The 24,210-nt window shown below is 44.0% G+C and overlaps 2 protein-coding genes across 2 annotated transcripts in view; both read right to left on the bottom strand.

Annotated features, from left to right (window-relative positions):
* The window catches only part of gipc2 (GIPC PDZ domain containing family, member 2), a 50,299-nt gene extending 41,431 nt beyond the window's left edge, over positions 1-8,868 (bottom strand). The window contains exon 1 of the mRNA XM_045205915.1: positions 8,236-8,868. Within this exon, the coding sequence (XP_045061850.1) occupies positions 8,236-8,511 (276 nt within the window). The 5' untranslated portion in view covers positions 8,512-8,868. The remainder of the gene's footprint in view (positions 1-8,235) is intronic.
* Positions 8,869-12,059: 3,191 nt separating this feature from the next.
* dnajb4 (DnaJ heat shock protein family (Hsp40) member B4) lies at positions 12,060-24,086 on the bottom strand. The gene is made up of 3 exons (XM_041842960.2): positions 23,411-24,086; positions 16,175-16,776; positions 12,060-12,369 (listed from the first exon to the last, which is right to left on the bottom strand). The coding sequence occupies exons 1-3, from the start codon at positions 23,619-23,621 to the stop codon at positions 12,136-12,138; spliced, it is 1,047 nt and encodes a 348-aa protein (XP_041698894.2). The 5' UTR covers positions 23,622-24,086; the 3' UTR covers positions 12,060-12,135.
* Between the last annotated feature and the right edge of the window lie 124 nt (positions 24,087-24,210).

A 24,210-nucleotide genomic window follows, 5' to 3' on the forward strand; every position in this document is an offset into this window, starting at 1 on the left:
ATGGTAGTTTTATTTGAACAGTGAGAGACAGAATAACAACAAAAAAATCATGAAAAGCGCATGTCAAAAATGTTATAAATTGATTTGCATTTTAATGAGGGAAATAAGTATTTGACCCCCTCTCAATCAGAAAGATTTCTGGCTCCCAGGTGTCTTTTATACAGGTAACGAGCTGAGATTAGGAGCACGCTCTTAAAGGGAGTGCTCCTAATCTCAGCTTGTTACTGTCACGATTCTCTAAAGCAGAACCCAGAAGCAGACCAGGACAAGGTGAGTAGAATGAAGGTGAGTATTTATTAACAGACTCAAAAGGTGGGAGCAGAATAATCCAGGAGACGGAGCGGGCAGCGGAGGTGAGTTGGTGGGAGTGAATAGGCAGATCCGATGATGTCACAGAAGCCACCGACGACCAGGCAAGGGGTGGGGTGAATGTTCCGGGAGAATGACTGTAGACAGAGTAAACGGAGGTGAGTACACAGCAAGCAAAAAGTACAAAACAACAAAACTAACTCTAGTAAACTTGAGGCTGATACAATGACACAACATACTGTTCATGGCTAACGATCCGGCAGGGAGTGGATGTCAGGTCAGAGCTTATGAAGTGGAGAGGTGATGATCAGGACCAGGTGTGCAGATAGCTGATGAGATGCAGGTGTGGGTAATAGAGAGATCTCCCGCCAAGCTTCGTTGCCTGGCAACCAGACAGGGTGCGTTCAGGAACCTCAGGAAACAGACTCCAGAACAGAAAACAGGCAACACAGGCAGAAACAGGCTCAGGAAGCGGGATTCATGACAGTTACCTGTATAAAAGACACCTGTCCACAGAAGCGATCAATCAATCAGATTCCAAACTCTCCACCATGGCCAAGACCAAAGAGCTCTCCAATGACGTCAGGGACAAGATTGTAGACCTACACAAGGCTGGAATGGGCTACAAGACCATCGCCAAAAAGCTTGGTGAAAAGGTGACAACAGTTGGTGCGATTATTCGCAAATGGAAGAAACACAAAAGAACTGTCAATCTCCCTCGGCCTGGGGCTCCATGCAAGATCTCACCTCGTGGAGTTGCAATGATCATGAGAACGGTGAGGAATCAGCCCAGAACTACACGGGAGGATCTTGTCAATGATCTCAAGGCAGCTGGGACCATAGTCACCAAGAAAACAATTGGTAACACACTACGCCGTGAAGGACTGAAATCCTGCAGCGCCCGCAAGGTCCCCCTGCTCAAGAAAGCACATATACAGGGCCGTCTGAAGTTTGCCAATGAACATCTGAATGATTCAGAGGAGAACAGGGTGAAAGTGTTGTGGTCAGATGAGACCAAAATCGAGCTCTTTGGCATCAACTCAACTCGCCGTGTTTGGAGGACGAGGAATGCTGCCTATGACCCCAAGAACACCATCCCACCGTCAAACATGGATGTGGAAACATTATGCTTTGGGGGTGTTTTTCTGCTAAGGGAACAGGACAACTTCACCGCATCAATGGGACGATGGACAAGGGCCATGTACCGTCAAATTTTGGGTGAGAACCTCCTTCCCTCAGCCAGGGCATTGAAAATGGGTCGTGGATGGGTATTCCAGCATGACAATGACCCAAAACACACGGCCAAGGCAACAAAGGAGTGGCTCAAGAAGAAGCACATTAAGGTCCTGGAGTGGCCTAGCCAGTCTCCAGACCTTAATCCCATAGAAAATCTGTGGAGGGAGCTGAAGGTTTGAGTTGCCAAACGTCAGCCTCAAAACCTTAATGACTTGGAGAAGATCTGCAAAGAGGAGTGGGACAAAATCCCTCCTGAGATGTGTGCAAACCTGGTGGCCAACTACAAGAAACGTCTGACTTCTGTGATTGCCAACAAGGGTTTTGTACTAAGTCATGTTTTGCAGAGGGGTCAAATACTTATTTCCCTCATTAAAATGCAAATCTATTTATAACATTTTGACATGCATTTTTCTGGATTTTTTTGTTGTTATTCTGTCTCTCACTGTTCAAATAAACCTACCATTAAAATTATAGACTGATCATGTCTTTGTCAGTGGGCAAACGTACAAAATCAGCAGGGGATCAAATACTTTTTTCCCTCACTGTATCCACATAATTTTCCTTCCTCATGATGCCATTTATTTTGTGAAGTGCACCAGTGCCTCCTGCAGCAAAGCACCCCCACAGCATGATGCTGCCACCCCTGTGCTTCACGGTTGGGATGGTGTTCTTCGGCTTGCAAGTTATCCCCTTTTTCCTCCAAACATAACGATGGTCATTATGGCCAACCTATTTTTGTTTCATCAGACCAGAGGACATTTCTCCAAAAAGTACGATCTTTGTCCCCATGTGCAGTTGCAAACCGTAGTCTGGCTTTTTTATGGCGGTTTTGGAGCAGTGGCTTCTTCCTTGCTGAGCGGCCTTTCAAGCTATGTCGATATAGGACTCGTTTTACTGTGGATATAGATACTTTTGAACCTGTTTCCTCCAGCATCTTCACAAGGTCCTTTGCTGGATTGATTTGCACTTTTCACACCAAAGTACGTTCATCTCTAGGAGACAGAACGCATCTCCTTCCTGAGCGGTATGACGGCTGCGTGGTCCCATGGTGTTTATACTTGCGTACTATTGTTTGTACAGATGAACGTGGTACCTTCAGGCGTTTGGAAATTGCTCCCAAGGATGAACCAGACTTGTGGAGGTCTACAATTTTTTTTCTGAGGTCTTGGCTGATTTCTTTTGATTTTCCCATGATGTCAAGCAAAGAGGCACTGAGTTTGAAGGTAGGCCTTGAAATACATCCACAGGTACACCTCCAATTGACTCAAATGATGTCAATTAGCCTATCAGAAGGCTAATTACATAATTTTCTGGAATTTTCCAAGCTGTTTAAAGGCACAGTCAACTTAGTGTATGTAAACTTCTGACCCACTGGAATTGTGGTACAGTGAATTATAAGTGAAATAATCTGTCTGTAAACAATTGTTGGAAAAATTACTTGTGTCATGCACAAAGTAGATGTCCTAACCGACTTGCCAAAACTATAGTTTGTTAACAAGAGATTTGTGGAGTGGTTGAAAAAATGAGTTTTAATGACTCCAACCTAAGTGTATGTAAACTTCCGACTTCAACTGTATATACTGAGATCATGTGACAGATCATGTGACACTTAGATTGCACACGAGTGGACTTTATTTAACTAATTATGTGACTTCTGAAGATAATTGTTTGCACCAGATCTTATTTAGGGGCTTCATAGCAAAGGGGTGAATACATATGCACGCACCACTTTTCCGTTATTTATTTTGTAGAATATTTTGAAACAAGTTATTTTTTTCATTTCACTTCACCAATTTGGACTATTTTGTGTATGTCCATTAAATTAAATACAAATACAAAATCCATTTAAATTACAGATTAAATGCAACAAAATAGGAAAAACGCCAATGGGATGATTACTGTAGATATACAGATCACAGCCCTACCCTAGCTAACAGTACAGGTAGGTAGATATACAGACCACAGCCCTACCCTATCTAACAGTACAGGTAGGTAGATATACAGACCACAGCCCTACCCTAGCTAACAGTACAGGTAGGTAGATATACAGACCACAGCCCTACCCTAGCTAACAGTACAGGTAGGTAGATATACAGACCACAGCCCTACCCTAGCTAACAGTACAGGTAGGTAGATATACAGACCACAGCCCTACCCTAGCTAACAGTACAGGTAGGTAGATATACAGACCACAGCCCTACCCTAGCTAACAGTACAGGTAGGTAGATATACAGACCACAGCCCTACCCTAGCTAATAGTACAGGTAGGTAGATATACAGACCACAGCCCTACCCTAGCTAATAGTACAGGTAGGTAGATATACTGACCACAGCCCTACCCTAGCTAACAGTACAGGTAGGTAGATATACAGACCACAGCCCTACCCTAGCTAACAGTACAGGTAGGTAGATATACAGACCACAGCCCTACCCTAGCTAACAGTACAGGTAGGTAGATATACAGACCACAGCCCTACCCTAGCTAACAGTACAGGTAGGTAGATATACTGACCACAGCCCTACCCTAGCGAATAGTACAGGTAGGTAGATATACAGACCACAGCCCTACCCTAGCGAATAGTACAGGTAGGTAGATATACAGACCACAGCCCTACCCTAGCTAACAGTACAGGTAGGTAGATATACTGACCACAGCCCTACCCTAGCGAATAGTACAGGTAGGTAGATATACAGACCACAGCCCTACCCTAGCTAACAGTACAGGTAGGTAGATATACAGACCACAGCCCTACCCTAGCTAACAGTACAGGTAGGTAGATATACAGACCACAGCCCTACCCTAGCTAATAGTACAGGTAGGTAGATATACTGACCACAGCCCTACCCTAGCTAACAGTACAGGTAGGTAGATATACAGACCACAGCCCTACCCTAGCTAATAGTACAGGTAGGTAGATATACAGACCACAGCCCTACCCTAGCTAATAGTACAGGTAGGTAGATATACTGACCACAGCCCTACCCTAGCTAACAGTACAGGTAGGTAGATATACAGACCACAGCCCTACCCTAGCTAATAGTACAGGTAGGTAGATATACTGACCACAGCCCTACCCTCACCTGTAGTTAAAACTATAAAACATCAGATACACCTGTGACTGGTGCAAGTCTATCCAGTAAAACGTCAGCTGAAAACATTCGGTAACACTTTATTTTAAAGTGTCCGTAATAAAGCATCTATAAGGCATCATAGAAGACTGTTAACATTTTGAAGTGAAAAATCTGAGTCTCAACGTAATTCCGTTACCATGGAATTGCCCTTTGGCAATGTAAAAATATATTTCCCATGCTGATAAAGCCCCTTTTAATTGAAATTAATTGAATTGTTTGTTGGACTATGACAACTGGCCCCGTGTAGCTCAGTTGGTAGAGCATGGCGTTTGCAACGCCAGGGTTGTGGGTTCGATTCCCACGGGGGACCAGTATGAAAAATGTATGCACAACTGTAAGTCGCTCTGGATAAGAGCGTATGTAAAATTTAAATGTAATGGTTTTGTATGTACAGTGCCTTCAGAAAGTATTCACAAGCCTTGACTTTCTCCATATTATGTTGTGTTACAGCCTGAATTTAAAATGGATTAAATGTAGTTTTTTGTCACTGCCCTACACACAATACCACATAATGTCAAAGTGGTATTATGTTTTTCTAAATGTTTACAAATTAATTAAAAATGAAAAGCTGAAATGTCTTGAGTCAATAAGTATTCAATCCCTTTTGTTATGGCAAGCCTAAATAAGTTCAGCAGTAAACATTTGCTTAACAAGTCACATAATAAGTTGCATGGACTCACTCTGTGTGCAATAATAGTGTTTAACTTGATTTTTGAATGACTACCTCATATCTGTACCCCACACATACAATTATCTGTAAGGTCCTTGTCGAGCAGTGAATTTCAAACACAGTTTCAACCACAAAGACCAGGGAGGTTTTCCAATGCCTCACAAAGAAGGGCACCTATTGGTAGATGGGTAAATATAGAAAAAGCAGACATTGAATATCACTTTGAGCATGGTGAAGTTATTGATTACACTTTGGATGGTGTATAAATACACCCAGTCACTACAAAGACACAGGCGTCCTTCCTAACACAGTTGCCAGAGAGGAAGGAAACCGCTCAGGGATTTCATCCTGAGGCCAATGGTGACTTTACATTTTTTACATTTTTAGTAGACGCTCTTATCCAAAGCAACTTACAGGAGCAATTAGGGTTAAGTGCCTTGCTCAAGGGCACATCAACAGATTTTTCACCCAGTCGGCTCTGGGATTAGAACCAGCAACCTTTCAGTTACTGGCACAATGCTCTTAACCACTAAGCTACCAGCTAACTTTAAAACAGTTTCAGAGTTTAATGGCTGTGATAGGAGAAAACTGAGGATGGCTCAACAACATTGAAGTTACTTCACAATACTAACCTAAATGACAGAGTGAAAAGAAGGAAGCCTGTACAGAATACAAATATTCCAAAACATGCATCCTGTTTGCAACAAGGCACTAAAGTAATACTGCACAAAATGTGGCAAAGCAATTCACTTTTTGTCCTGAATACAAAGTGTTATATTTGAGGCAAATCCAATACAACACATTACTGAGTACCACTCTCCATATTTTCAAGCATAGTTGTGGCTGCATCATGTTATGGGTATGCTTGTAATCGTTAAGGACTGGGGAGTTTTTCAGGATAAAAATAAACGGAATGGAGCTAAGCACAGGCAAAATCCTAGAGGAAAACCTTGTTCAGTCTGTTTTCCACAAGACATTGGGAGATTAATTCACCTTTCAGCAGGACAATAACCTAAAACACAAGGCCAAATCTACACTGGAGTTGCTTACCAAGAAGACAGTGAATGTTCCTGAGTGGACAAGTTACAGTTTTGACTTAAATCTACTTTCTTTTTAATCTATTTTGAATTCAGGCTGTAACACAACGAAATGTGGAATAAGTCAAGGGGTATGAATACTTTCTAAAGGCACTATACATTTAGGGGAATTTTATAAGGGAATTTTCAAAATACTTTCAATATTATTCAACTCCATGTTGGCTCTATGCCTGGAAATACCCTTGTCTGGAGCAAAGGATCCCAATTTCAAACTCTCCAAAAAAGTGTTTTAACTGAAAAAGTATCTTATGTAGTTTCTTGCAATAGCCCTCTGTGACTTTAAAGAATATTTCTCTCAAAACTGTGATTCCTACAAGATGTGTCCGGAGATTTGGTCAACTCTGTCAGATTTGTCTAAAATTCTAAATTAATCAGGAATGAGCAGGGTCAGCTATACCATTAAGGACCCCTTATTCATATCCTCATTACACGTAGTGCAACAAAATTCGGTATATCTATCTCAAACGGTTTTGTTATGGTACTCCCGAGTGGCGCAGTGGTCTAAGGCGCTGCATTGCAGTGCTAACTGTGCCACTAGAGATCCTGGTTCGAATCCAGGCTCTGTCGCAGCCGGCCGCGACCGGGAGACTCATGGGCGGCGCACAATTGGTCCAGGGTAGTGGAGGGAATGGCCGGCAGGGATGTAGCTCAGTTGATAGAGCATGGCGTTTGCAATGCCAGGGTTGTGGGTTTCATTCCCACGGGGGGCTAGTATTAAAAAATATGTATACACTAACTGTAAGTCGCTCTGGATAAGAGCGTCTGCTAAATGACTATATGTCAATGTTATATTTCAGTCTTCTATGATGTATATAAAGTGTAATATTGGGATGCAAACTCAAAATGTAATAGATTTCAACTATATATCTGACATGGTACAGGTGTCTTCTTTTTTGTAAGCCCATAACCATGTGTGTGAGGTGTATACTTTTGTTTAAGATTTGTTTAAGAGGATCAAGAAACACTATGTGTGACCCTGTTTTATCCCACTGCAGTAAAATGATGTATTAAATATAGCCTTGCTCGGACCTTGCGCGACCGCGAAACTGGCTACACCACTGCCCTGGCATTCAGAAAAACTCGTTTTTATCTGTCTAGAACGGTGATCACCAACCAGTCGATCGCAATCGACCGGTCGGTCTCCAAGGCATTCTAGTCGATCACCAAACATTTCTGTAAAAAACAACAACGATAAAGCCTTGGGTTCCTATTTTGGCAAAGTGTTCCCATTTTGAACCATTTCATGTGTCTGAAGGTAGAACTCAGCCTACCAGAGAGCAAGTCAAGTGCATGTTTCATACCGCTGGCCAGTGTTCGGATAAACTTGCGTTGTTATTATTAGCGGATTGTGTCTTTTTTTAATGTCGAGGAATATTTCACTTTCTCTGGTCATAGGAGTAACAACATGAATTGGTGCATGAGTCAGAAATAATGCAGTGCGACTTGAGTTTCACCACCAGCTGGAAGACTGCAATGTGATCATATACCTACATTAAAAATATATATAATTTCAGAATGTTCTGAGAATAAAAAATATTGGCTGGGCAATTCAAGCATAGCCAATATGCAGTGATCATGTATTGGGCCTATAGCCTGCTGCACAAACCTATTTGCTACAGAACAGTTTTTAATTGGTGAATGTTGCACAGGCTTCTTATGTTTTTAAGTCATGTTTTTTTTTTTTTTTTTTGAGCGGTAGATCTCGGCTTGCATTTTGACTCAGAAAGGGACCTTGACACAGAAATGGTTTGTGACCGCTGGTCTAGAACTACAAAAGCTGTAAAAACCTACCTCTGGCTGACTTAAATTGAACGTCTCGGCTATTTTCCCGTAGAGTTCTTTGACATTAGTAAATCCCTCGATCCTTCCCGTGGGGCTGCCGTGAGCTAGCTGAGTGTGGAACACTAGTTTGGGCCGCAAGTTGGCAGGTGGCGGTGGGAGCCCCGCTCCGTTCACAGTCGACTTGACGGAGCTGCCACCTGCCTGTCCACCGACCTCCTCATTCTCCACCAGGTTCGAGCTGCTCTCTCTCGACTTGTTCTTCTTTCTCCTCAGTCCTAAAGGCATTGTGTGGTGTCGTCAATAAATCCGTTGGTCGGTTGATAAATCCGTTGGTCTGTCTGTCCGGCTAGAACACCGGAGTGGCAACCGCTTCCACAAGTCCTCCTTCCTTCCGTCTTTACCTCGACTAAGCTCGCCTCTCTCCACAGACTCTCCTTTTCCCAGGTTCGACTTTGTTCTCCGACAGTGAGTGACTCGTCAACCTAAACCCTGACTTGCTAATTAAACAGTAGGTCATATTCAACAGGTTGGTGGAGAACGTGTCTTCCTCGTTCCACTGTCTAGCCCACTATATCAAATACACAGGCTGCTGGCTGGTCCGCGGTGAACAATAGCGACTCCGTTTCAATATGCTGTGCGGGGAAAGGAGGCTAGGTGGGGGCAGGAGTCCTGGCGGTGGGTACCGTGTAGACATGCTCCATACAGGAGAGGCCATACACCTGTCCGTCCTGTTGCCTCGGGTGACCGCATACGTCTTCTTTACTCAAAACAACACACATTTATTGTTACTCAGTGCTTACAACTGTTATCACTGCTGCGTACACTTTATTTGTTGAATTAATTGATTTTACCTTCCCTCACCCTAGAATGATCTATTGTTTTATCTCCATTGTGAGTTTATTAGCAGATCCTTAAAATGATGCATGTAAATTAATTACTCTGAAACCTACATATTATACTGTACCTGCCTGTCTATGTAACTATCATGTAAATACATACGTTTTTGTTCATTCCTCTATGAGCCAAGTCGACTAATTGCCTAATTCAAGTTTAGGCCCTACATTTTACCTAATTTGCTCCATGCTGGCATGTATCCACCTCAAAACAGAAACGATGAGCCCAGTAAAAACCAAACAAATATAGGATCCATTCAACTGTCCATACCTACCCAACTGTCCATACCTACCCAACTATATAGGGAATAGGGTGTACTATATAGGGAATAGGGTGTACTATATAGGGAATAGGGTGTACTATATAGGGAATAGGGTGTACTATATAGGGAATAGGGTGTACTATATAGGGAATAGGGTGTACTATATAGGGAATAGGGTGCACTATATAGGGAATAGGGTGCACTATATAGGGAATAGGGTGTACTATATAGGGAATAGGGTGCACTATATAGGGAATAGGGTGTACTATATAGGAATAGGGTGTACTATATAGGGAATAGGGTGCACTATATAGGGAATAGGGTGTACTATATAGGGAATAGGGTGTACTATATAGGGAATAGGGTGTACTATATAGGGAATAGGGTGCACTATATAGGGAATAGGGTGTACTATATAGGGAATAGGGTGCACTATATAGGGAATAGGGTGTACTATATAGGGAATAGGGTGTACTATATAGGGAATAGGGTGTACTATATAGGGAATAGGGTGTACTATATAGGGAATAGGGTGCACTATATAGGGAATAGGGTGTACTATATAGGGAATAGGGTGTACTATATAGGGAATAGGGTGCACTATATAGGGAATAGGGTGTACTATATAGGGAATAGGGTGCACTATATAGGGAATAGGGTGTACTATATAGGGAATAGGTTGTACTATATAGGGAATAGGGTGTACTATATAGGGAATAGGGTGCAATTTCAGATGCACGTCAGTTAAAAGCCCACCACACTCAGCTCCTATAAATGTGGTTGTTGCTGAGTGATGTGGTGTCCCCTGGGCCAACGTTGAAAGGTCATGTCTGTGTTAGTTACACTGTTTATGTGTTATTAACAGCCAGCCAGTCGTTGGTTACTGCAGCTGTGGACACACACACACACACACACACACACACACACACACACACACACACACACACACACACACACACAGGCTATATTACCTATATGTACTGGGCTGTATTGACATTCTATTCTACTTCAGTGTAGTTACAGAACCTCAAGATACATATCATCAGAGTTGTGTGTTGAAATGATTGGGTCTCTTTCCCACGGTGTAAACGAGATATCCAAATGTTTTATTTGTTTAGATGTCTAGTACGTATGCCCTTAAGAGTTACAAATGTTTATTATGAAAATATGTACAGTACTTTGTTTCAACTTTATAGCTGTCTTAATGGCTCAGGACATTTTATGTGAATCTTCTCCAGAACAATGAGGCCAGTATAAATCAAGTAATTTGCTTCATGAACGTGGCCTAAACAAACCCCTCGGTCCTCAGATCTCCTTGTGTTGTGTTACATTATCCAGTATATAATCAATGTTACATTCCGTGGCACACACGATGGCTTTCCCAAATGGCACCCTATTCCCTATATAGTGCACTACTTCTGACCAGAGCCCCTTTGGGCCTCTATTCCCCTGGTCTAAAGTAGTGCACTATGAAGACAATAGGGTACCATTTGGGACACGCACCATATTACATTTACATTTCAGTCATTCAGCAGACGCTAAAGGAGCAATTAGGGTTAAGTGCCTTGCTCAAGGGCACATCGACAGATTTTTCACCTAGTCAGCTCGGGGATTAGAACCAGCAACCTTTACGGTTACTGGCACAACGCTCTTCACCACTAAGCTACCTGCCGCACCATATCAAATTAAACATAAGAGAAAGGAACATGAGGTGAATGTGGGAAGGACCCAAATAATCAAATGTTTACTGTCAAATATCAACACATTTACTTGCACGTATATCAACTTTGCAGCATGCATGGTATTTAGACAAAAAAACAAATAGATAAAAAGTATAAATTGCACATTCTTTAGAAAGGGGCTCTATCTGTGAACAGTCATCATTGTTCTTATGTGTGAGGAGAGTGGAGAGCTGGCATGCTGATGTCACCCCTTTCTTTCTGTCGTACAGGTGTCTGTCTCTCTCTCTGTCTGTCTCTCTCCGTGTGTCTCTGTCTCTCTGTGTGTCTCTGTCTCTCTCTGTGTGTGTCTCTGTCTCTCTGTCTGTCTCTCTCTCTCTGTGTGTCTCTGTCTCTCTGTGTGTCTGTCTCTCTCTCTGTCTGTCTCTCTCTCTGTGTGTCTCTGTCTCTTTCTCTGTGTGTCTCTGTCTCTCTGTCTGTCTCTCTCTCTCTGTGTGTCTCTGTCTCTCTCTGTGTGTCTCTGTCTCTCTCTGTGTGTGTCTCTGTCTCTCTGTCTGTCTCTCTCTCTCTGTGTGTCTCTGTCTCTCTGTGTGTCTCTGTCTCTCTCTGTGTGTCTCTGTCTCTCTCTGTGTGTCTCTGTCTCTCTGTGTGTCTCTCTCTCTCTGTGTCTCTGTCTCTCTGTGTGTCTCTGTCTCTCTGTGTGTCTGTCTCTGTCTGTCTGTGTGTCTCTGTCTCTCTGTGTGTGTGTCTCCATCTCTGTGTGTCTCTGTCTCTCTGTGTGTCTCTCTCTCTGTGTGTCTCTCTCTCTGTGTGTCTCTGTCTCTCTGTGTGTCTCTCTCTCTGTGTGTCTCTGTTTCTCTGTGTGTCTCTGTCTCTGTCTGTCTGTGTGTCTCTGTCTCTCTGTGTGTGTGTCTCCATCTCTGTGTCTCTCTGTCTCTCTGTGTGTCTCCATCTCTGTGTGTCTCTGTCTCTCGGTGTGTCTCTGTGTGTCTCCATCTCTGTGTGTCTGTCTTTCTGTGTGTCTCCATCTCTGTGTGTCTCTGTCTCTCTGTGTGTCTCTGTGTGTCTGTTCTTCTAGGATGCAGGTAAATGCCTCTTCAGGACATCCTTGGCGTTGGCGGGGAGACTCTCAGGAAAGTTCACGTCAAACTCCACCACCAGGTCCCCTCTCTGCTCGGGGTTCTTAGGTAAGGGAAGCCCCTGTCCAGCTACAGTCTGTCTCATGCCTGGCTTTATCACGTCAGTGATCTTCATGTTGCACGTCTTCCCGTCTATCGTAGACACCGTCACAGAGCAACCACACAACGACTGGAAGAGGTAAAGGAGAGAGTACATAGTCAATGACATGTTGGCAGAGTGGACAACACACAGACAGAGACTCAGACACACTGACATGTTGGCAGAGTGGACAACACACAGACAGAGACTCAGACACACTGACATGTTGGCAGAGTGGACAACACACAGACAGAGACTCAGACACACACACACGTGCACATACAGTTAGGGGAGGGGTGGTGGGGTTAGAAAGTAATAAAGGAAAGTGTATATATTTTTTTAAGGAAAAGTATATATGTATGTATGTATTTATACAGTGGGGAGAACAAGTATTTGATACACTGCCGATTTTGCAGGTTTTCCTATTCTCCTATAAAATGCAAATTAATTACTTAAAAATCATACAATGTGATTTTCTGGATTTTTGTTTTAGATTCCGTCTCTCACAGTTGAAGTGTACCTATGATAAAAATTACAGACCTCTACATGCTTTGTAAGTAGGAAAACCTGCAAAATCGGCAGTGTATCAAATACTTGTTCTCCACACTGTATACACACAAACCACAAGATACTGTAACTAGCTATTATAGCTATTATTAGTCTGGAATCGCCTCCAGATTTGTGGTTAGATTTCCTTGACAGATTGAACATGTGTTCTTCTGGTTTGGTGCTTTGCTAAAATAGGACTTTTCCTTTAAGCAGAAACTATGCCCCATTACTGATAAGCAAGGCTGTGATTTAACGTGAAGCTATTTTAATTGCATGAATAACAACCACATTCCCAAAAGTGCGTCCCAGATGCCACCCTATTCCTTACATAGTGCACTAATTTCGACCAGAACCCAACGGGCCCTAAATAGGGAATGGGGAGTTGTTTGGGATGCACCCATGACATCATACAGCATTACAGGCACTTTCTTGTTTTCTCTTAGAAATAATCAAAACACGACTGAGCTGAAGTCACGATAAGAGAGAAGAGGAGGAGAGAGAGAGAGAGAGAGAGATAGAGAGAGAGAGAGAGGGGACCGAAGGAGAGAGGAGAAGAGAGAGAGGAGAGAGGAGTAGAGAGAGAGAGAGAGGACCGAAGAGAGAGAGGAGAAGAGAGAGAGGAGAGAGGAGAGAGGAGAGAGGAGAAGAGAGATGGAGAAGAGAGAGAGGAGAAGAGAGAGAGAGAGAGGACCGAAGGAGAGAGCGAGAGAGGAGAAGAGAGAGAGAGAGGAGAAGAGAGAGAGCGAGAGAGAGCGAGAGAGAGGGAGAGAGGAGAAGAGAGGGAGAGAGGAGAAGCGAGAGAGAGAGAGAGAGAGAGCGAGAGAGGAGCGAGGAGAAGAGAGCGAGACAGAGAGAGAGGAGAAGAGAGGAGCGAGGAGAAGAGAGCAGACCATATTAGTAGTTCTAACACAGTGAGCTACTGTCTACAGTAGCCGTCCGTCTCTCACTTCTCCTGAAGTATTGTTGCCTCTCCTCTCCGTCACAGTGGAAATTACAGAACATAATACAGTGCATTCGGAAAGTATTCAGACCCCTTGACTTTTTCCACATTTTGTTACGTTACAGCCTTATTCTAAAATTGATTAAATTGTTTTTTCCCCCTCATCAATCTACACACAAAACCTCATAATGACAAAGCAAAAACAGGTGTTTAGAAATTTTAGCAAAAAAGAAAACTGAAATATTACATTTAATTAAGTATTCAGACTATTTACTCAGTACTTTGTTGAAGCAACTTTGGCAGCGATTACAGCCTCGAGTCTTCTTCGGTATGACCCTACAAGCTTGGCACACCTGTATTTGGGGAGTTTCTCCCATTCTTCTCTGCAGATCCTCTCAAGCTCTGTCAGGTTGGATGGGGAGCGTCGCTGCACAGCTATTTTCAGGTCTTTCCAGAGATGTTAGATTGGGTTCAAGTCTGGGCTCTGGCTGGGCCATTCAAGGACATTCAGAGACTTGTCCTGAAGCCACTCCTGCGTTGTCTTGGCTGTGTGTTTAGGGTCGTTGTCCTGTTGGAAGGTGAACCTTCGCCCCAGTCTGAGGTCCTGAGCGCTCTGGAGCAGGTTTTCATCAAGGATCTCTCTGTACTTTGCTCCGTTCATCTTTCCCTCGATCCTGACTAGTCTCCCAGTCCCTGCCGCTGAAAAACATCCCCACAGCATGATGCTGCCACCACCATGCTTCACTGTAGGGATGGTGCCAGGTTTCCGCCAGACGTGACCCTTGGCATTCAGGCCAAAGAGTTCAATCTTGATTTCATCAGACCAGAGATCTTGTTTCTCATGGTCTGAGAGTCCTTTAGTTGCCTTTTGGCAAACTCCAAGCAGGCTGTCATGTGCCTTTTACTGAGAAGCTGCAGAGATGGTTGTCCTTCTGGAAGGTTCTCCCATCTCTACACAGGAACTCTGGAGCTCTCTCAGAGTGACCATCAGGTTATTGGTCATCTCCCTGACCATGGCCCTTCTCCCCCGATTGCTCAGTTTGGCCGGGCGGCCAGCTCTAGGAAGAGTCTTGGTGGTTCCAAACTTCTTCCATTTAAGAATGATGGAGGCCACTGTGTTCTTGGGGACCTTCAATGCTGCAGAAATGTTTTGGTATCATTCCCCAGGTCTGTGCCTCGACACAATCCTGTCTCGGAGCTCTACGGACAATTCCTTCAACCTCATGGCTTGGTTTTTGCTCTGACATGCACTGTCAACTGTGGGACCTTATATAGACAGGTGTGTGCCTTTCCAAATCATGTCCAATCAATTGAATCTACCACAGGTGGACTCCAATCAAGTTGTAGAAACATCTCAAGGATGATCAATGGAAACGGGATGCACCTGAGCTCAATTTCGTGTCTCATAGCAAAGGGTCTGAATAATAATGTAAATAAGGTATATTTTTTTCTATTTTTTTATACATTTGCAAACGTTTCTAAAAACCTGTTTTCGCTTTGTCATTATGGGGTATTGTCACGACTTCCTCCGAGGCTCCCTCCTCTCCTTGTTCGGGCAGGCTTCGGCGCTTGTCGTCACCGGCCTTCTAGCCACTGCCGCTCCTCATCTCATCATTCCATTTGTTTTGTCTTGTTTATTACACACACCTGGTTCATATCCCCTCATTAGTATGTGTATAAGTGTTCCCTCTGCCCCCCTTGTCCTTGTGGGTGATTGTTTAATGTGGAGGAGAGAGAAGCTCAGCGGAGCTCCGTGTATTTTGTATCGACGGGAATATTCCCTGTGTGCCTTGTATTTTGACGCATTACTGCGTAACTCTGTATTCCGGAATAAATCCTGTTATTCTGTGATTTACCCTCCTGCGCCTGACTCCTTCAAAATCATCTCATCACAGGTATTGTGTGTAGATTGATGAGGAAAACAATTAATTTAATCCATTTTAGAATAAGGCTGTAACGTAACAAAATGTGGAAAAGGGGAAGGGGTCTGAATACTTTCCCAATGCAATTGTAGTCTCCTTATATCATAATGTTTTTTAGTTGCTGAATACATTAGTCTTAACCCTGGGGAGACACATTTTATCTCTCCCTTCTGCAGACCAATGGCCAGGGGGGTCTTCAGTAGGCCCAAAACAGGAGAAAATGTTGAGAAATGGAGTGAAACTGGGAAAGATGACTTGAACTTGACCAACAAGATCACAGATCTTAATTTTCTGTTGCAAAATGTTTTGCTACGATCTGCTAACTGAACATGACCTGTATCTGTATGTCCAGGTCTACAGCATCTAAACCAGCCAAATCATTCTGTTATTCCACACTGAACCACTTTCTATTGGCAGTGTTTCCCCTTACTCTTACTTTGATAAGGTGGGCTGCCAAGGTCTGCCAAGCTAAAACCCATCTCACCTGTCGTAGACTAACTTTCACCGGGTACACGATATCCGACCCCTCCCTTTTAAAGTGCGCATGGGGCTTGTCCTTGATGAGGAACACGATATCAGCAGGGATGGTGTTGGGCGATTCGTCCCCTTCTCTGGGGAACGTGATCTTGGTTCCTTCCTTCCATCCTCTCTTAATCTCTATGGTGAGTATCTTATCCTCCGTCCTCATGGTCCGTCCGTCTGGGTTCATCCTCTTCCTGCTGATCTTCATCCTCTTGGTGCAACCATGAAACACTTCCTCTAGTGTTACCCGCAGCTCGTGATGGATGGCCGGGTCCTGCTTCCTCCTCTGCTGCCCGCCCAGCCCCACGTGGCGGTCCCGAGGGAACCCGTTGAGATTAAACGAGGTGAAGGAGCCGAACGGGTCGTTGCCGTCCACCTCCATGTCCTCGTCGTCTCCGCCCGGACCGCGCCCGTTGGCCTTGCGTCCGAAGAACATCTCGAAAGGGTTGGCGCCGCCGAAGAATGTGGCGAAGGTGGCGTGGGGGTCTCCGTGGAACGTGTAGGAGGTGAAGTTGCTGCCCTGGCCATCTGGACCGCCACCGGGGCCACCGCCTCCTTTGAGACCTGACAGGAAATGACACGGGAGTCATCAATCATTCAGATAATGCATCACATTTAATATATTATGTAGTGAGACCTGAGTGACAGCAGCCGGGAAACAATGACATCATGTATTGATAGATAATGCTGATAACTAATGTATTGTTAGATAATGCTGATATGTATTGATAGATAATGCTGATAACTTATGTATTGATAGATAATGCTGATGACTTATGCATTGATAGATAATGCTGATAACTTATGCATTGTTAGTTAATGCTGATAACTTATGCATTGATAGACAATGCCGATAACTTATGTATTGATAGATAATGCTGGTAACTTGTGTATCAATATATAATGCTGATATGTATTGATAGATAACGATGATAACCTATGCATTGATAGACAGTGCCGATAACAATAGATAATATTAATATGTATTGATAGATCATTTGATAACCTATGTATTGATAATGATGATAACCATAGTATTGATAATGATTTAGCTTTTGTATTGATAATGATGATAACCTTTGTATCGATAATTATTATAACCTATGCATTGATAGATAATACTGATAACAATAGATAATGATATCTATGTATTGATAGGTAATGCTGATATGTATTGATAGATAGTTCTCATAACCTATGTATTGATAGGTAATGCTGATATGTATTGATAGATAGTTCTCATAACCTATGTATTGATAGGTAATGCTGATATGTATTGATAGATAGTTCTCATAACCTATGTATTGATAGGTAATGCTGATATGTATTGATAGATAGTTCTCATAACCTATGTATTGATAGGTACAGTGGGGAAAAAAAGTATTTAGTCAGCCACCAATTGTGCAAGTTCTCCCACTTAAAAAGATGAGAGAGGCCTGTAATTTTCAGCATAGGTACACGTCAAATATGACAGACAAAATGAGAAAAAAAATTCCAGAAAATCACATTGTAGGATTTTTAATGAATTTATTTGCAAATTATGGTGGAAAATAAGTATTTGGTCACCTACAAACAAGCAAGATTTCTGGCTCTCACAGACCAGTAACTTCTTCTTTAAGAGGCTCCTCTGTCCTCCACTCGTTACCTGTATTAATGGCACCTGTTTGAACTTGTTATCAGTATAAAGACACCTGTCCACAACCTCAAACAGTCACACTCCAAACTCCACTATGGCCAAGACCAAAGAGCTGTCAAAGGACACCAGAAACAAAATTGTAGACCTGCACCAGGCTGGGAAGACTGAATCTGCAATAGGTAAGCAGCTTGGTTTGAAGAAATCAACTGTGGGAGCAATTATTAGGAAATGGAAGACATACAAGACCACTGATAATCTCCCTCGATCTGGGGCTCCACGCAAGATCTCACCCCGTGGGGTCAAAATGATCACAAGAACGGTGAGCAAAAATCCCAGAACCACACGGGGGGACCTAGTGAATGACCTGCAGAGAGCTGGGACCAAAGTAACAAAGCCTACCATTAGTAACACACTACGCCGCCAGGGACTCAAATCCTGCAGTGCTAGACGTGTCCCCCTGCTTAAGCCAGTACATGTCCAGGCCCGTCTGAAGTTTGCTAGAGTGCATCCAGAAGAGGATTGGGAGAAAGTCATATGGTCAGATGAAACCAAAATAGAACTTTTTTGGTAAAAACTCAACTTGTCGTGTTTGGAGGACAAAGAATGCTGAGTTGCATCCAAAGAACACCATATCTACTGTGAAGCATGGGAGTGAAAACATCATACTTTGGGGCTGTTTTTCTGCAAAGGGACCAGGACGACTGATCCGTGTAAAGGAAAAATGAATGGGGCCATGATCGTGAGATTTTGAGTGAAAACCTCCTTCCATCAGCAAGGGCATTGAAGATGAAACGTGGCTGGGTCTTTCAGCATGACAATGATCCCAAACACACCACCCGGGCAACGAAGGAGTGGCTTCGTGAAGAAGCATTTCAAGGTCCTGAAGTCTCCAGATCTCAACCCCATAGAAAATATTTGGAGGGGAGTTGAAAGTCCGTGTTGCCCAGCGACAGCCCCAAAACATCACTGCTCTAGAGGAGATCTGCATGGAGGAATGGGCCAAAATACCAGCAACAGTGTGTGAAAACCTTGTGAAGACTTACAGAAAACGTTTGACCTGTGTCATTGCCAACAAAGGGTATATAACAAAGTATTGAGAAACTTTTGATATTGACCAAATACTTATTTTCCACCATAATTTGCAAATAAATTCATTAAAAAATCCTACAATGTGATTTTCTGGAATATTTTTTCTCATTTTGTCTATCATAGTTGACGTGTACCTATGATGAAAATTACAGGCCTCCCTCATCTTTTTAAGTGGGAGAACTTGCACAATTGGTGGCTGACTAAATACTTTTTTTCCCCACTGTAATGCTGATATGTATTGATAGATAGTTCTCATAACCTATGTATTGATAGGTAATGCTGATATGTATTGATAGATAGTTCTCATAACCTATGTATTGATAGGTAATGCTGATATGTATTGATAGATAGTTCTCATAACCTATGTATTGATAGGTAATGCTGATATGTATTGATAGATAGTTCTCATAACCTATGTATTGATAGGTAATGCTGATATGTATTGATAGATAGTTCTCATAACCTATGTATTGATAGGTAATGCTGATATGTATTGATAGATAGTTCTCATAACCTATGTATTGATAGGTAATGCTGATATGTATTGATAGATAGTTCTCATAACCTATGTATTGATAGGTAATGCTGATATGTATTGATAGATAGTTCTCATAACCTATGTATTGATAGGTAATGCTGATATGTATTGATAGGCTCCTTTGAGTCAGGAACCATTCAGATAATGCTGATAACTTGCTGTCCTATAGGCTACTAGACATTGGTCAAATACATACATGTAGGCTACATCAATTACTCTACCAATGGGATAGTCCTAGTCAATGGGACCAATGGGATAGTCCTAGTCAATGGGACCAATGGGATAGTCCTAGTCAATGGGACCAATGGGATAGCCCTAGTCAGTGGGACCAATGGAATAGTCCTAGTCAATGGGACCAATGGGATAGTCCTAGTCAATGGGACCAATGGGATAGTCCTAGTCAATGGGACCAATGGGATAGTCCTAGTCAATGGGACCAATGGGATAGTCCTAGTCAATGGGACCAATGGGATAGTCCTAGTCAGTGGGACCATTGGAATAGTCCTAGTCAATGGGACCAATGGGATAGTCCTAGTCAGTGGGACCAATGGGATAGTCCTAGTCAATGGGACCAATGGAATAGTCCTAGTCAGTGGGACCAATGGGATAGTCCTAGTCAATGGGACCAATGGAATAGTCCTAGTCAATGGGACCAATGGGATAGTCCTAGTCAATGGGACCAATGGAATAGTCCTAGTCAATGGGACCAATGGGATAGTCCTAGTCAGTGGAACCAATGGGATAGTCCTAGTCAGTGGGACCAATGGAATAGCTCTAGTCAGTGGGACCAATGGGATAGTCCTAGTCAATGGGACCAATGGAATAGTCCTAGTCAATGGGACCAATGGGATAGTCCTAGTCAATGGGACCAATGGGATAGTCCTAGTCAATGGGACCAATGGGATAGTCCTAGTCAATGGGACCAATGGAATAGTCCTAGTCAGTGGGACCAATGGAATAGTCCTAGTCTGTGGGACCAATGGAATAGTCCTAGTCAGTGGGACCAATGGGATAGTCCTAGTCAGTGGGACCAATGGGATAGTCCTAGTCAATGGGACCAATGGGATAGTCCTAGTCAGTGGGACCAATGGGATAGTCCTAGTCAATGGGACCAATGGAATAGTCCTAGTCAGTGGGACCAATGGAATAGTCCTAGTCTGTGGGACCAATGGAATAGTCCTAGTCTGTGGGACCAATGGAATAGTCCTAGTCTGTGGGACCAATGGAATAGTCCTAGTCAGTGGGACCAATGGGATAGTCCTAGTCAATGGGACCAATGGGATAGTCCAATGGGATAGTCTTAGTCAAATGTGCCGGAATATTTGCCATAAATGTATTTGAGCCAGGTCTATACTGTACAATACAGAGAAGAATACATTTCTAAGCACATGGCATTATAGCTGGATGTCTCCAGGTCAGTGGATTGGCAGTATAGCTGGATGTCTCCAGGTCAGTGGATTGGCAGTATAGCTGGATGTCTCCAGGTCAGTGGATTGGCAGTATAGCTGGATGTCTCCAGGTCAGTGGATTGGCAGTATAGCTGGATGTCTCCAGGTCAGTGGATTGGCAGTATAGCTGGATGTCTCCAGGTCAGTGGATTGGCAGTATAGCTGGATGTCTCCAGGTCAGTGGATTGGCAGTATAGCTGGATGTCTCCAGGTCAGTGGATTGGCAGTATAGCTGGATGTCTCCAGGTCAGTGGATTGGCAGTATAGCTGGATGTCTCCAGGTCAGTGGATTGGCAGTATAGCTGGATGTCTCCAGGTCAGTGGATTGGCAGTATAGCTGGATGTCTCCAGGTCAGTGGATTGGCAGTATAGCTGGATGTCTCCAGGTCAGTGGATTGGCAGTATAGCTGGATGTCTCCAGGTCAGTGTATTGGCAGTATAGCTGGATGTCTCCAGGTCAGTGGATTGGCAGTATAGCTGGATGTCTCCAGGTCAGTGGATTGGCAGTATAGCTGGATGTCTCCAGGTCAGTGGATTGGCAGTATAGCTGGATGTCTCCAGGTCAGTGGATTGGCAGTATAGCTGGATGTCTCCAGGTCAGTGTATTGGCAGTATAGCTGGATGTCTCCAGGTCAGTGGATTGGCAGTATAGCTGGATGTCTCCAGGTCAGTGGATTGGCAGTATAGCTGGATGTCTCCAGGTCAGTGGATTGGCAGTATAGCTGGATGTCTCCAGGTCAGTGGATTGGCAGTATAGCTGGATGTCTCCAGGTCAGTGGATTGGCAGTATAGCTGGATGTCTCCAGGTCAGTGGATTGGCAGTATAGCTGGATGTCTCCAGGTCAGTGGATTGGCAGTATAGCTGGATGTCTCCAGGTCAGTGGATTGGCAGTATAGCTGGATGTCTCCAGGTCAGTGGATTGGCAGTATAGCTGTATGTCTCCAGGTCAGTGGATTGGCAGTATAGCTGGATGTCTCCAGGTCAGTGGATTGGCAGTATAGCTGGATGTCTCCAGGTCAGTGGATTGGCAGTATAGCTGGATGTCTCCAGGTCAGTGGATTGGCAGTATAGCTGGATGTCTCCAGGTCAGTGGATTGGCAGTATAGCTGGATGTCTCCAGGTCAGTGGATTGGCAGTATAGCTGGATGTCTCCAGGTCAGTGGATTGGCAGTATAGCTGGATGTCTCCAGGTCAGTGGATTGGCAGTATAGCTGGATGTCTCCAGGTCAGTGGATTGGCAGTATAGCTGGATGTCTCCAGGTCAGTGGATTGGCAGTATAGCTGGATGTCTCCAGGTCATTGGATTGGCAGTATAGCTGGATGTCTCCAGGTCAGTGGATTGGCAGTATAGCTGGATGTCTCCAGGTCAGTGGATTGGCAGTATAGCTGGATGTCTCCAGGTCAGTGGATTGGCAGTATAGCTGGATGTCTCCAGGTCAGTGGATTGGCAGTATAGCTGGATGTCTCCAGGTCAGTGGATTGGCAGTATAGCTGGATGTCTCCAGGTCAGTGGATTGGCAGTATAGCTGGATGTCTCCAGGTCAGTGGATTGGCAGTATAGCTGGATGTCTCCCAGGTCAGTGGATTGGCAGTATAGCTGGATGTCTCCAGGTCAGTGGATTGGCAGTATAGCTGGATGTCTCCAGGTCAGTGGATTGGCAGTATAGATGGATGTCTCCAGGTCAGTGGATTGGCAGTATAGCTGGATGTCTCCAGGTCAGTGGATTGGCAGTATAGCTGGATGTCTCCAGGTCAGTGGATTGGCAGTATAGCTGGATGTCTCCAGGTCAGTGGATTGGCAGTATAGCTGGATGTCTCCAGGTCAGTGGATTGGCAGTATAGCTGGATGTCTCCAGGTCAGTGGATTGGCAGTATAGCTGGATGTCTCCAGGTCAGTGGATTGGCAGTATAGCTGGATGTCTCCAGGTCAGTGGATTGGCAGTATAGCTGGATGTCTCCAGGTCAGTGGATTGGCAGTATAGCTGGATGTCTCCAGGTCAGTGGATTGGCAGTATAGCTGGATGTCTCCAGGTCAGTGGATTGGCAGTATAGCTGGATGTCTCCAGGTCAGTGGATTGGCAGTATAGCTGGATGTCTCCAGGTCAGTGGATTGACAGTAATAATAATACAGTCTCACATTATCTTTGCAAAGAATTCCTGTTATATATTTCTGAACAACCAAGAGCCATGTCTGCTTATGGACAGACTGATATGGCACCATGACAAAAGGAAAATAACAGCTTATTGGTTTATTATAATAGTAAATGTTATTAATAAATAAAATGAGAGTGAAATGCTGTTGTCTTCTCTAACCAGTGTGGTTAAAATGTCGGTCTGTATTGGATAATGGACCATTATATTATACGCACAGCAACAACACCTTCTGATGTGCGCGCTCCATGATGCGGTGGGTGAAATTACATGAAAACCGGCCAATCAAAATAAGAAGACTATGATGAAAGGTGGAGAGTGTCATATTAGCCTACCTTCTTCTCCATACTGATCATATATCTCCCTTTTCTTCGGATCACTGAGGACTTCATATGCCTCGGCGATCTCCTTAAATTTCTCCTCGGCGTTGGCCGCCTTGTTTTTGTCCGGGTGCCATTTCAGAGCCTGTTTTCTGTACGCCTTTTTGATGTCCTCGTCGGCCGCTCCTTTCACTATCCCCAGGATTTTATAATAATCTTTCCCCATAGTTTCCCGGAAGCGGCCTCGCGCTGGAGAGAAGAGAACCGGCTGCTGTTCGACGGACGCTGCCTGTCAGTCAGTCAATCCGCTATGGAAATATATCCAGGAGAGAGAGAGAGAGAGACCCCTCTGATATGGCGGCAAGTGGAAAATGTAACCGCTGCTCTCTCCGCGACTCTCAACAATAATATCAGTGTCAGCCAGACACGGACACACGGGCAGGCAGTTGAACAGTGAGCAGCTACGTTTAGAGAGTGGTTGCTCAGCGCTGTGGACCCCGTGATATTTATCCACATCCCGATATAGACCCACTTTAAACAGCCGTGGCCCTTGGCTCCCCTCCCCTGAGACCGACCCCACTGGCATGCTCTCTCTGCTCGCTGGAATCCAGGGGCACTTTCTAGAACTGTAATGCTGTTGAGGCACGTCATTTCCCATATTCGGCTCTTTTTTGGGGATTAATCTGTCGAGGTGCAAAGATCCCGTTTTTTTCTTCTTTGTTTTTTTTTGGGGGGCGGATTAATCTGTTGAGGTTTTTTTTTTATGTCGGTAGCCAACACTTCAGGAAGACACTAACCTATGGCCCATACCTATC

This window comes from Coregonus clupeaformis, chromosome 21 (genome assembly GCF_020615455.1).
Source record: "Coregonus clupeaformis isolate EN_2021a chromosome 21, ASM2061545v1, whole genome shotgun sequence".
NCBI classification, from domain to species: Eukaryota; Metazoa; Chordata; class Actinopteri; order Salmoniformes; family Salmonidae; genus Coregonus; species Coregonus clupeaformis.

Coding starts and splice junctions, on each gene's coding strand:
- dnajb4 (XM_041842960.2), bottom strand. CDS start 23,621: ATGGGGAAAGATTATTATAAAATCCTGGGGATAGTGAAAGGAGCGGCC. Junction 16,777..23,410: donor TGATCAGTATGGAGAAGAAG/GTAGGCTAATAT, acceptor ATTTCCTGTCAG/GTCTCAAAGGAGGCGGTGGC. Junction 12,370..16,174: donor TGAAAGTTAGTCTACGACAG/GTGAGATGGGTT, acceptor TACCTCTTCCAG/TCGTTGTGTGGTTGCTCTGT.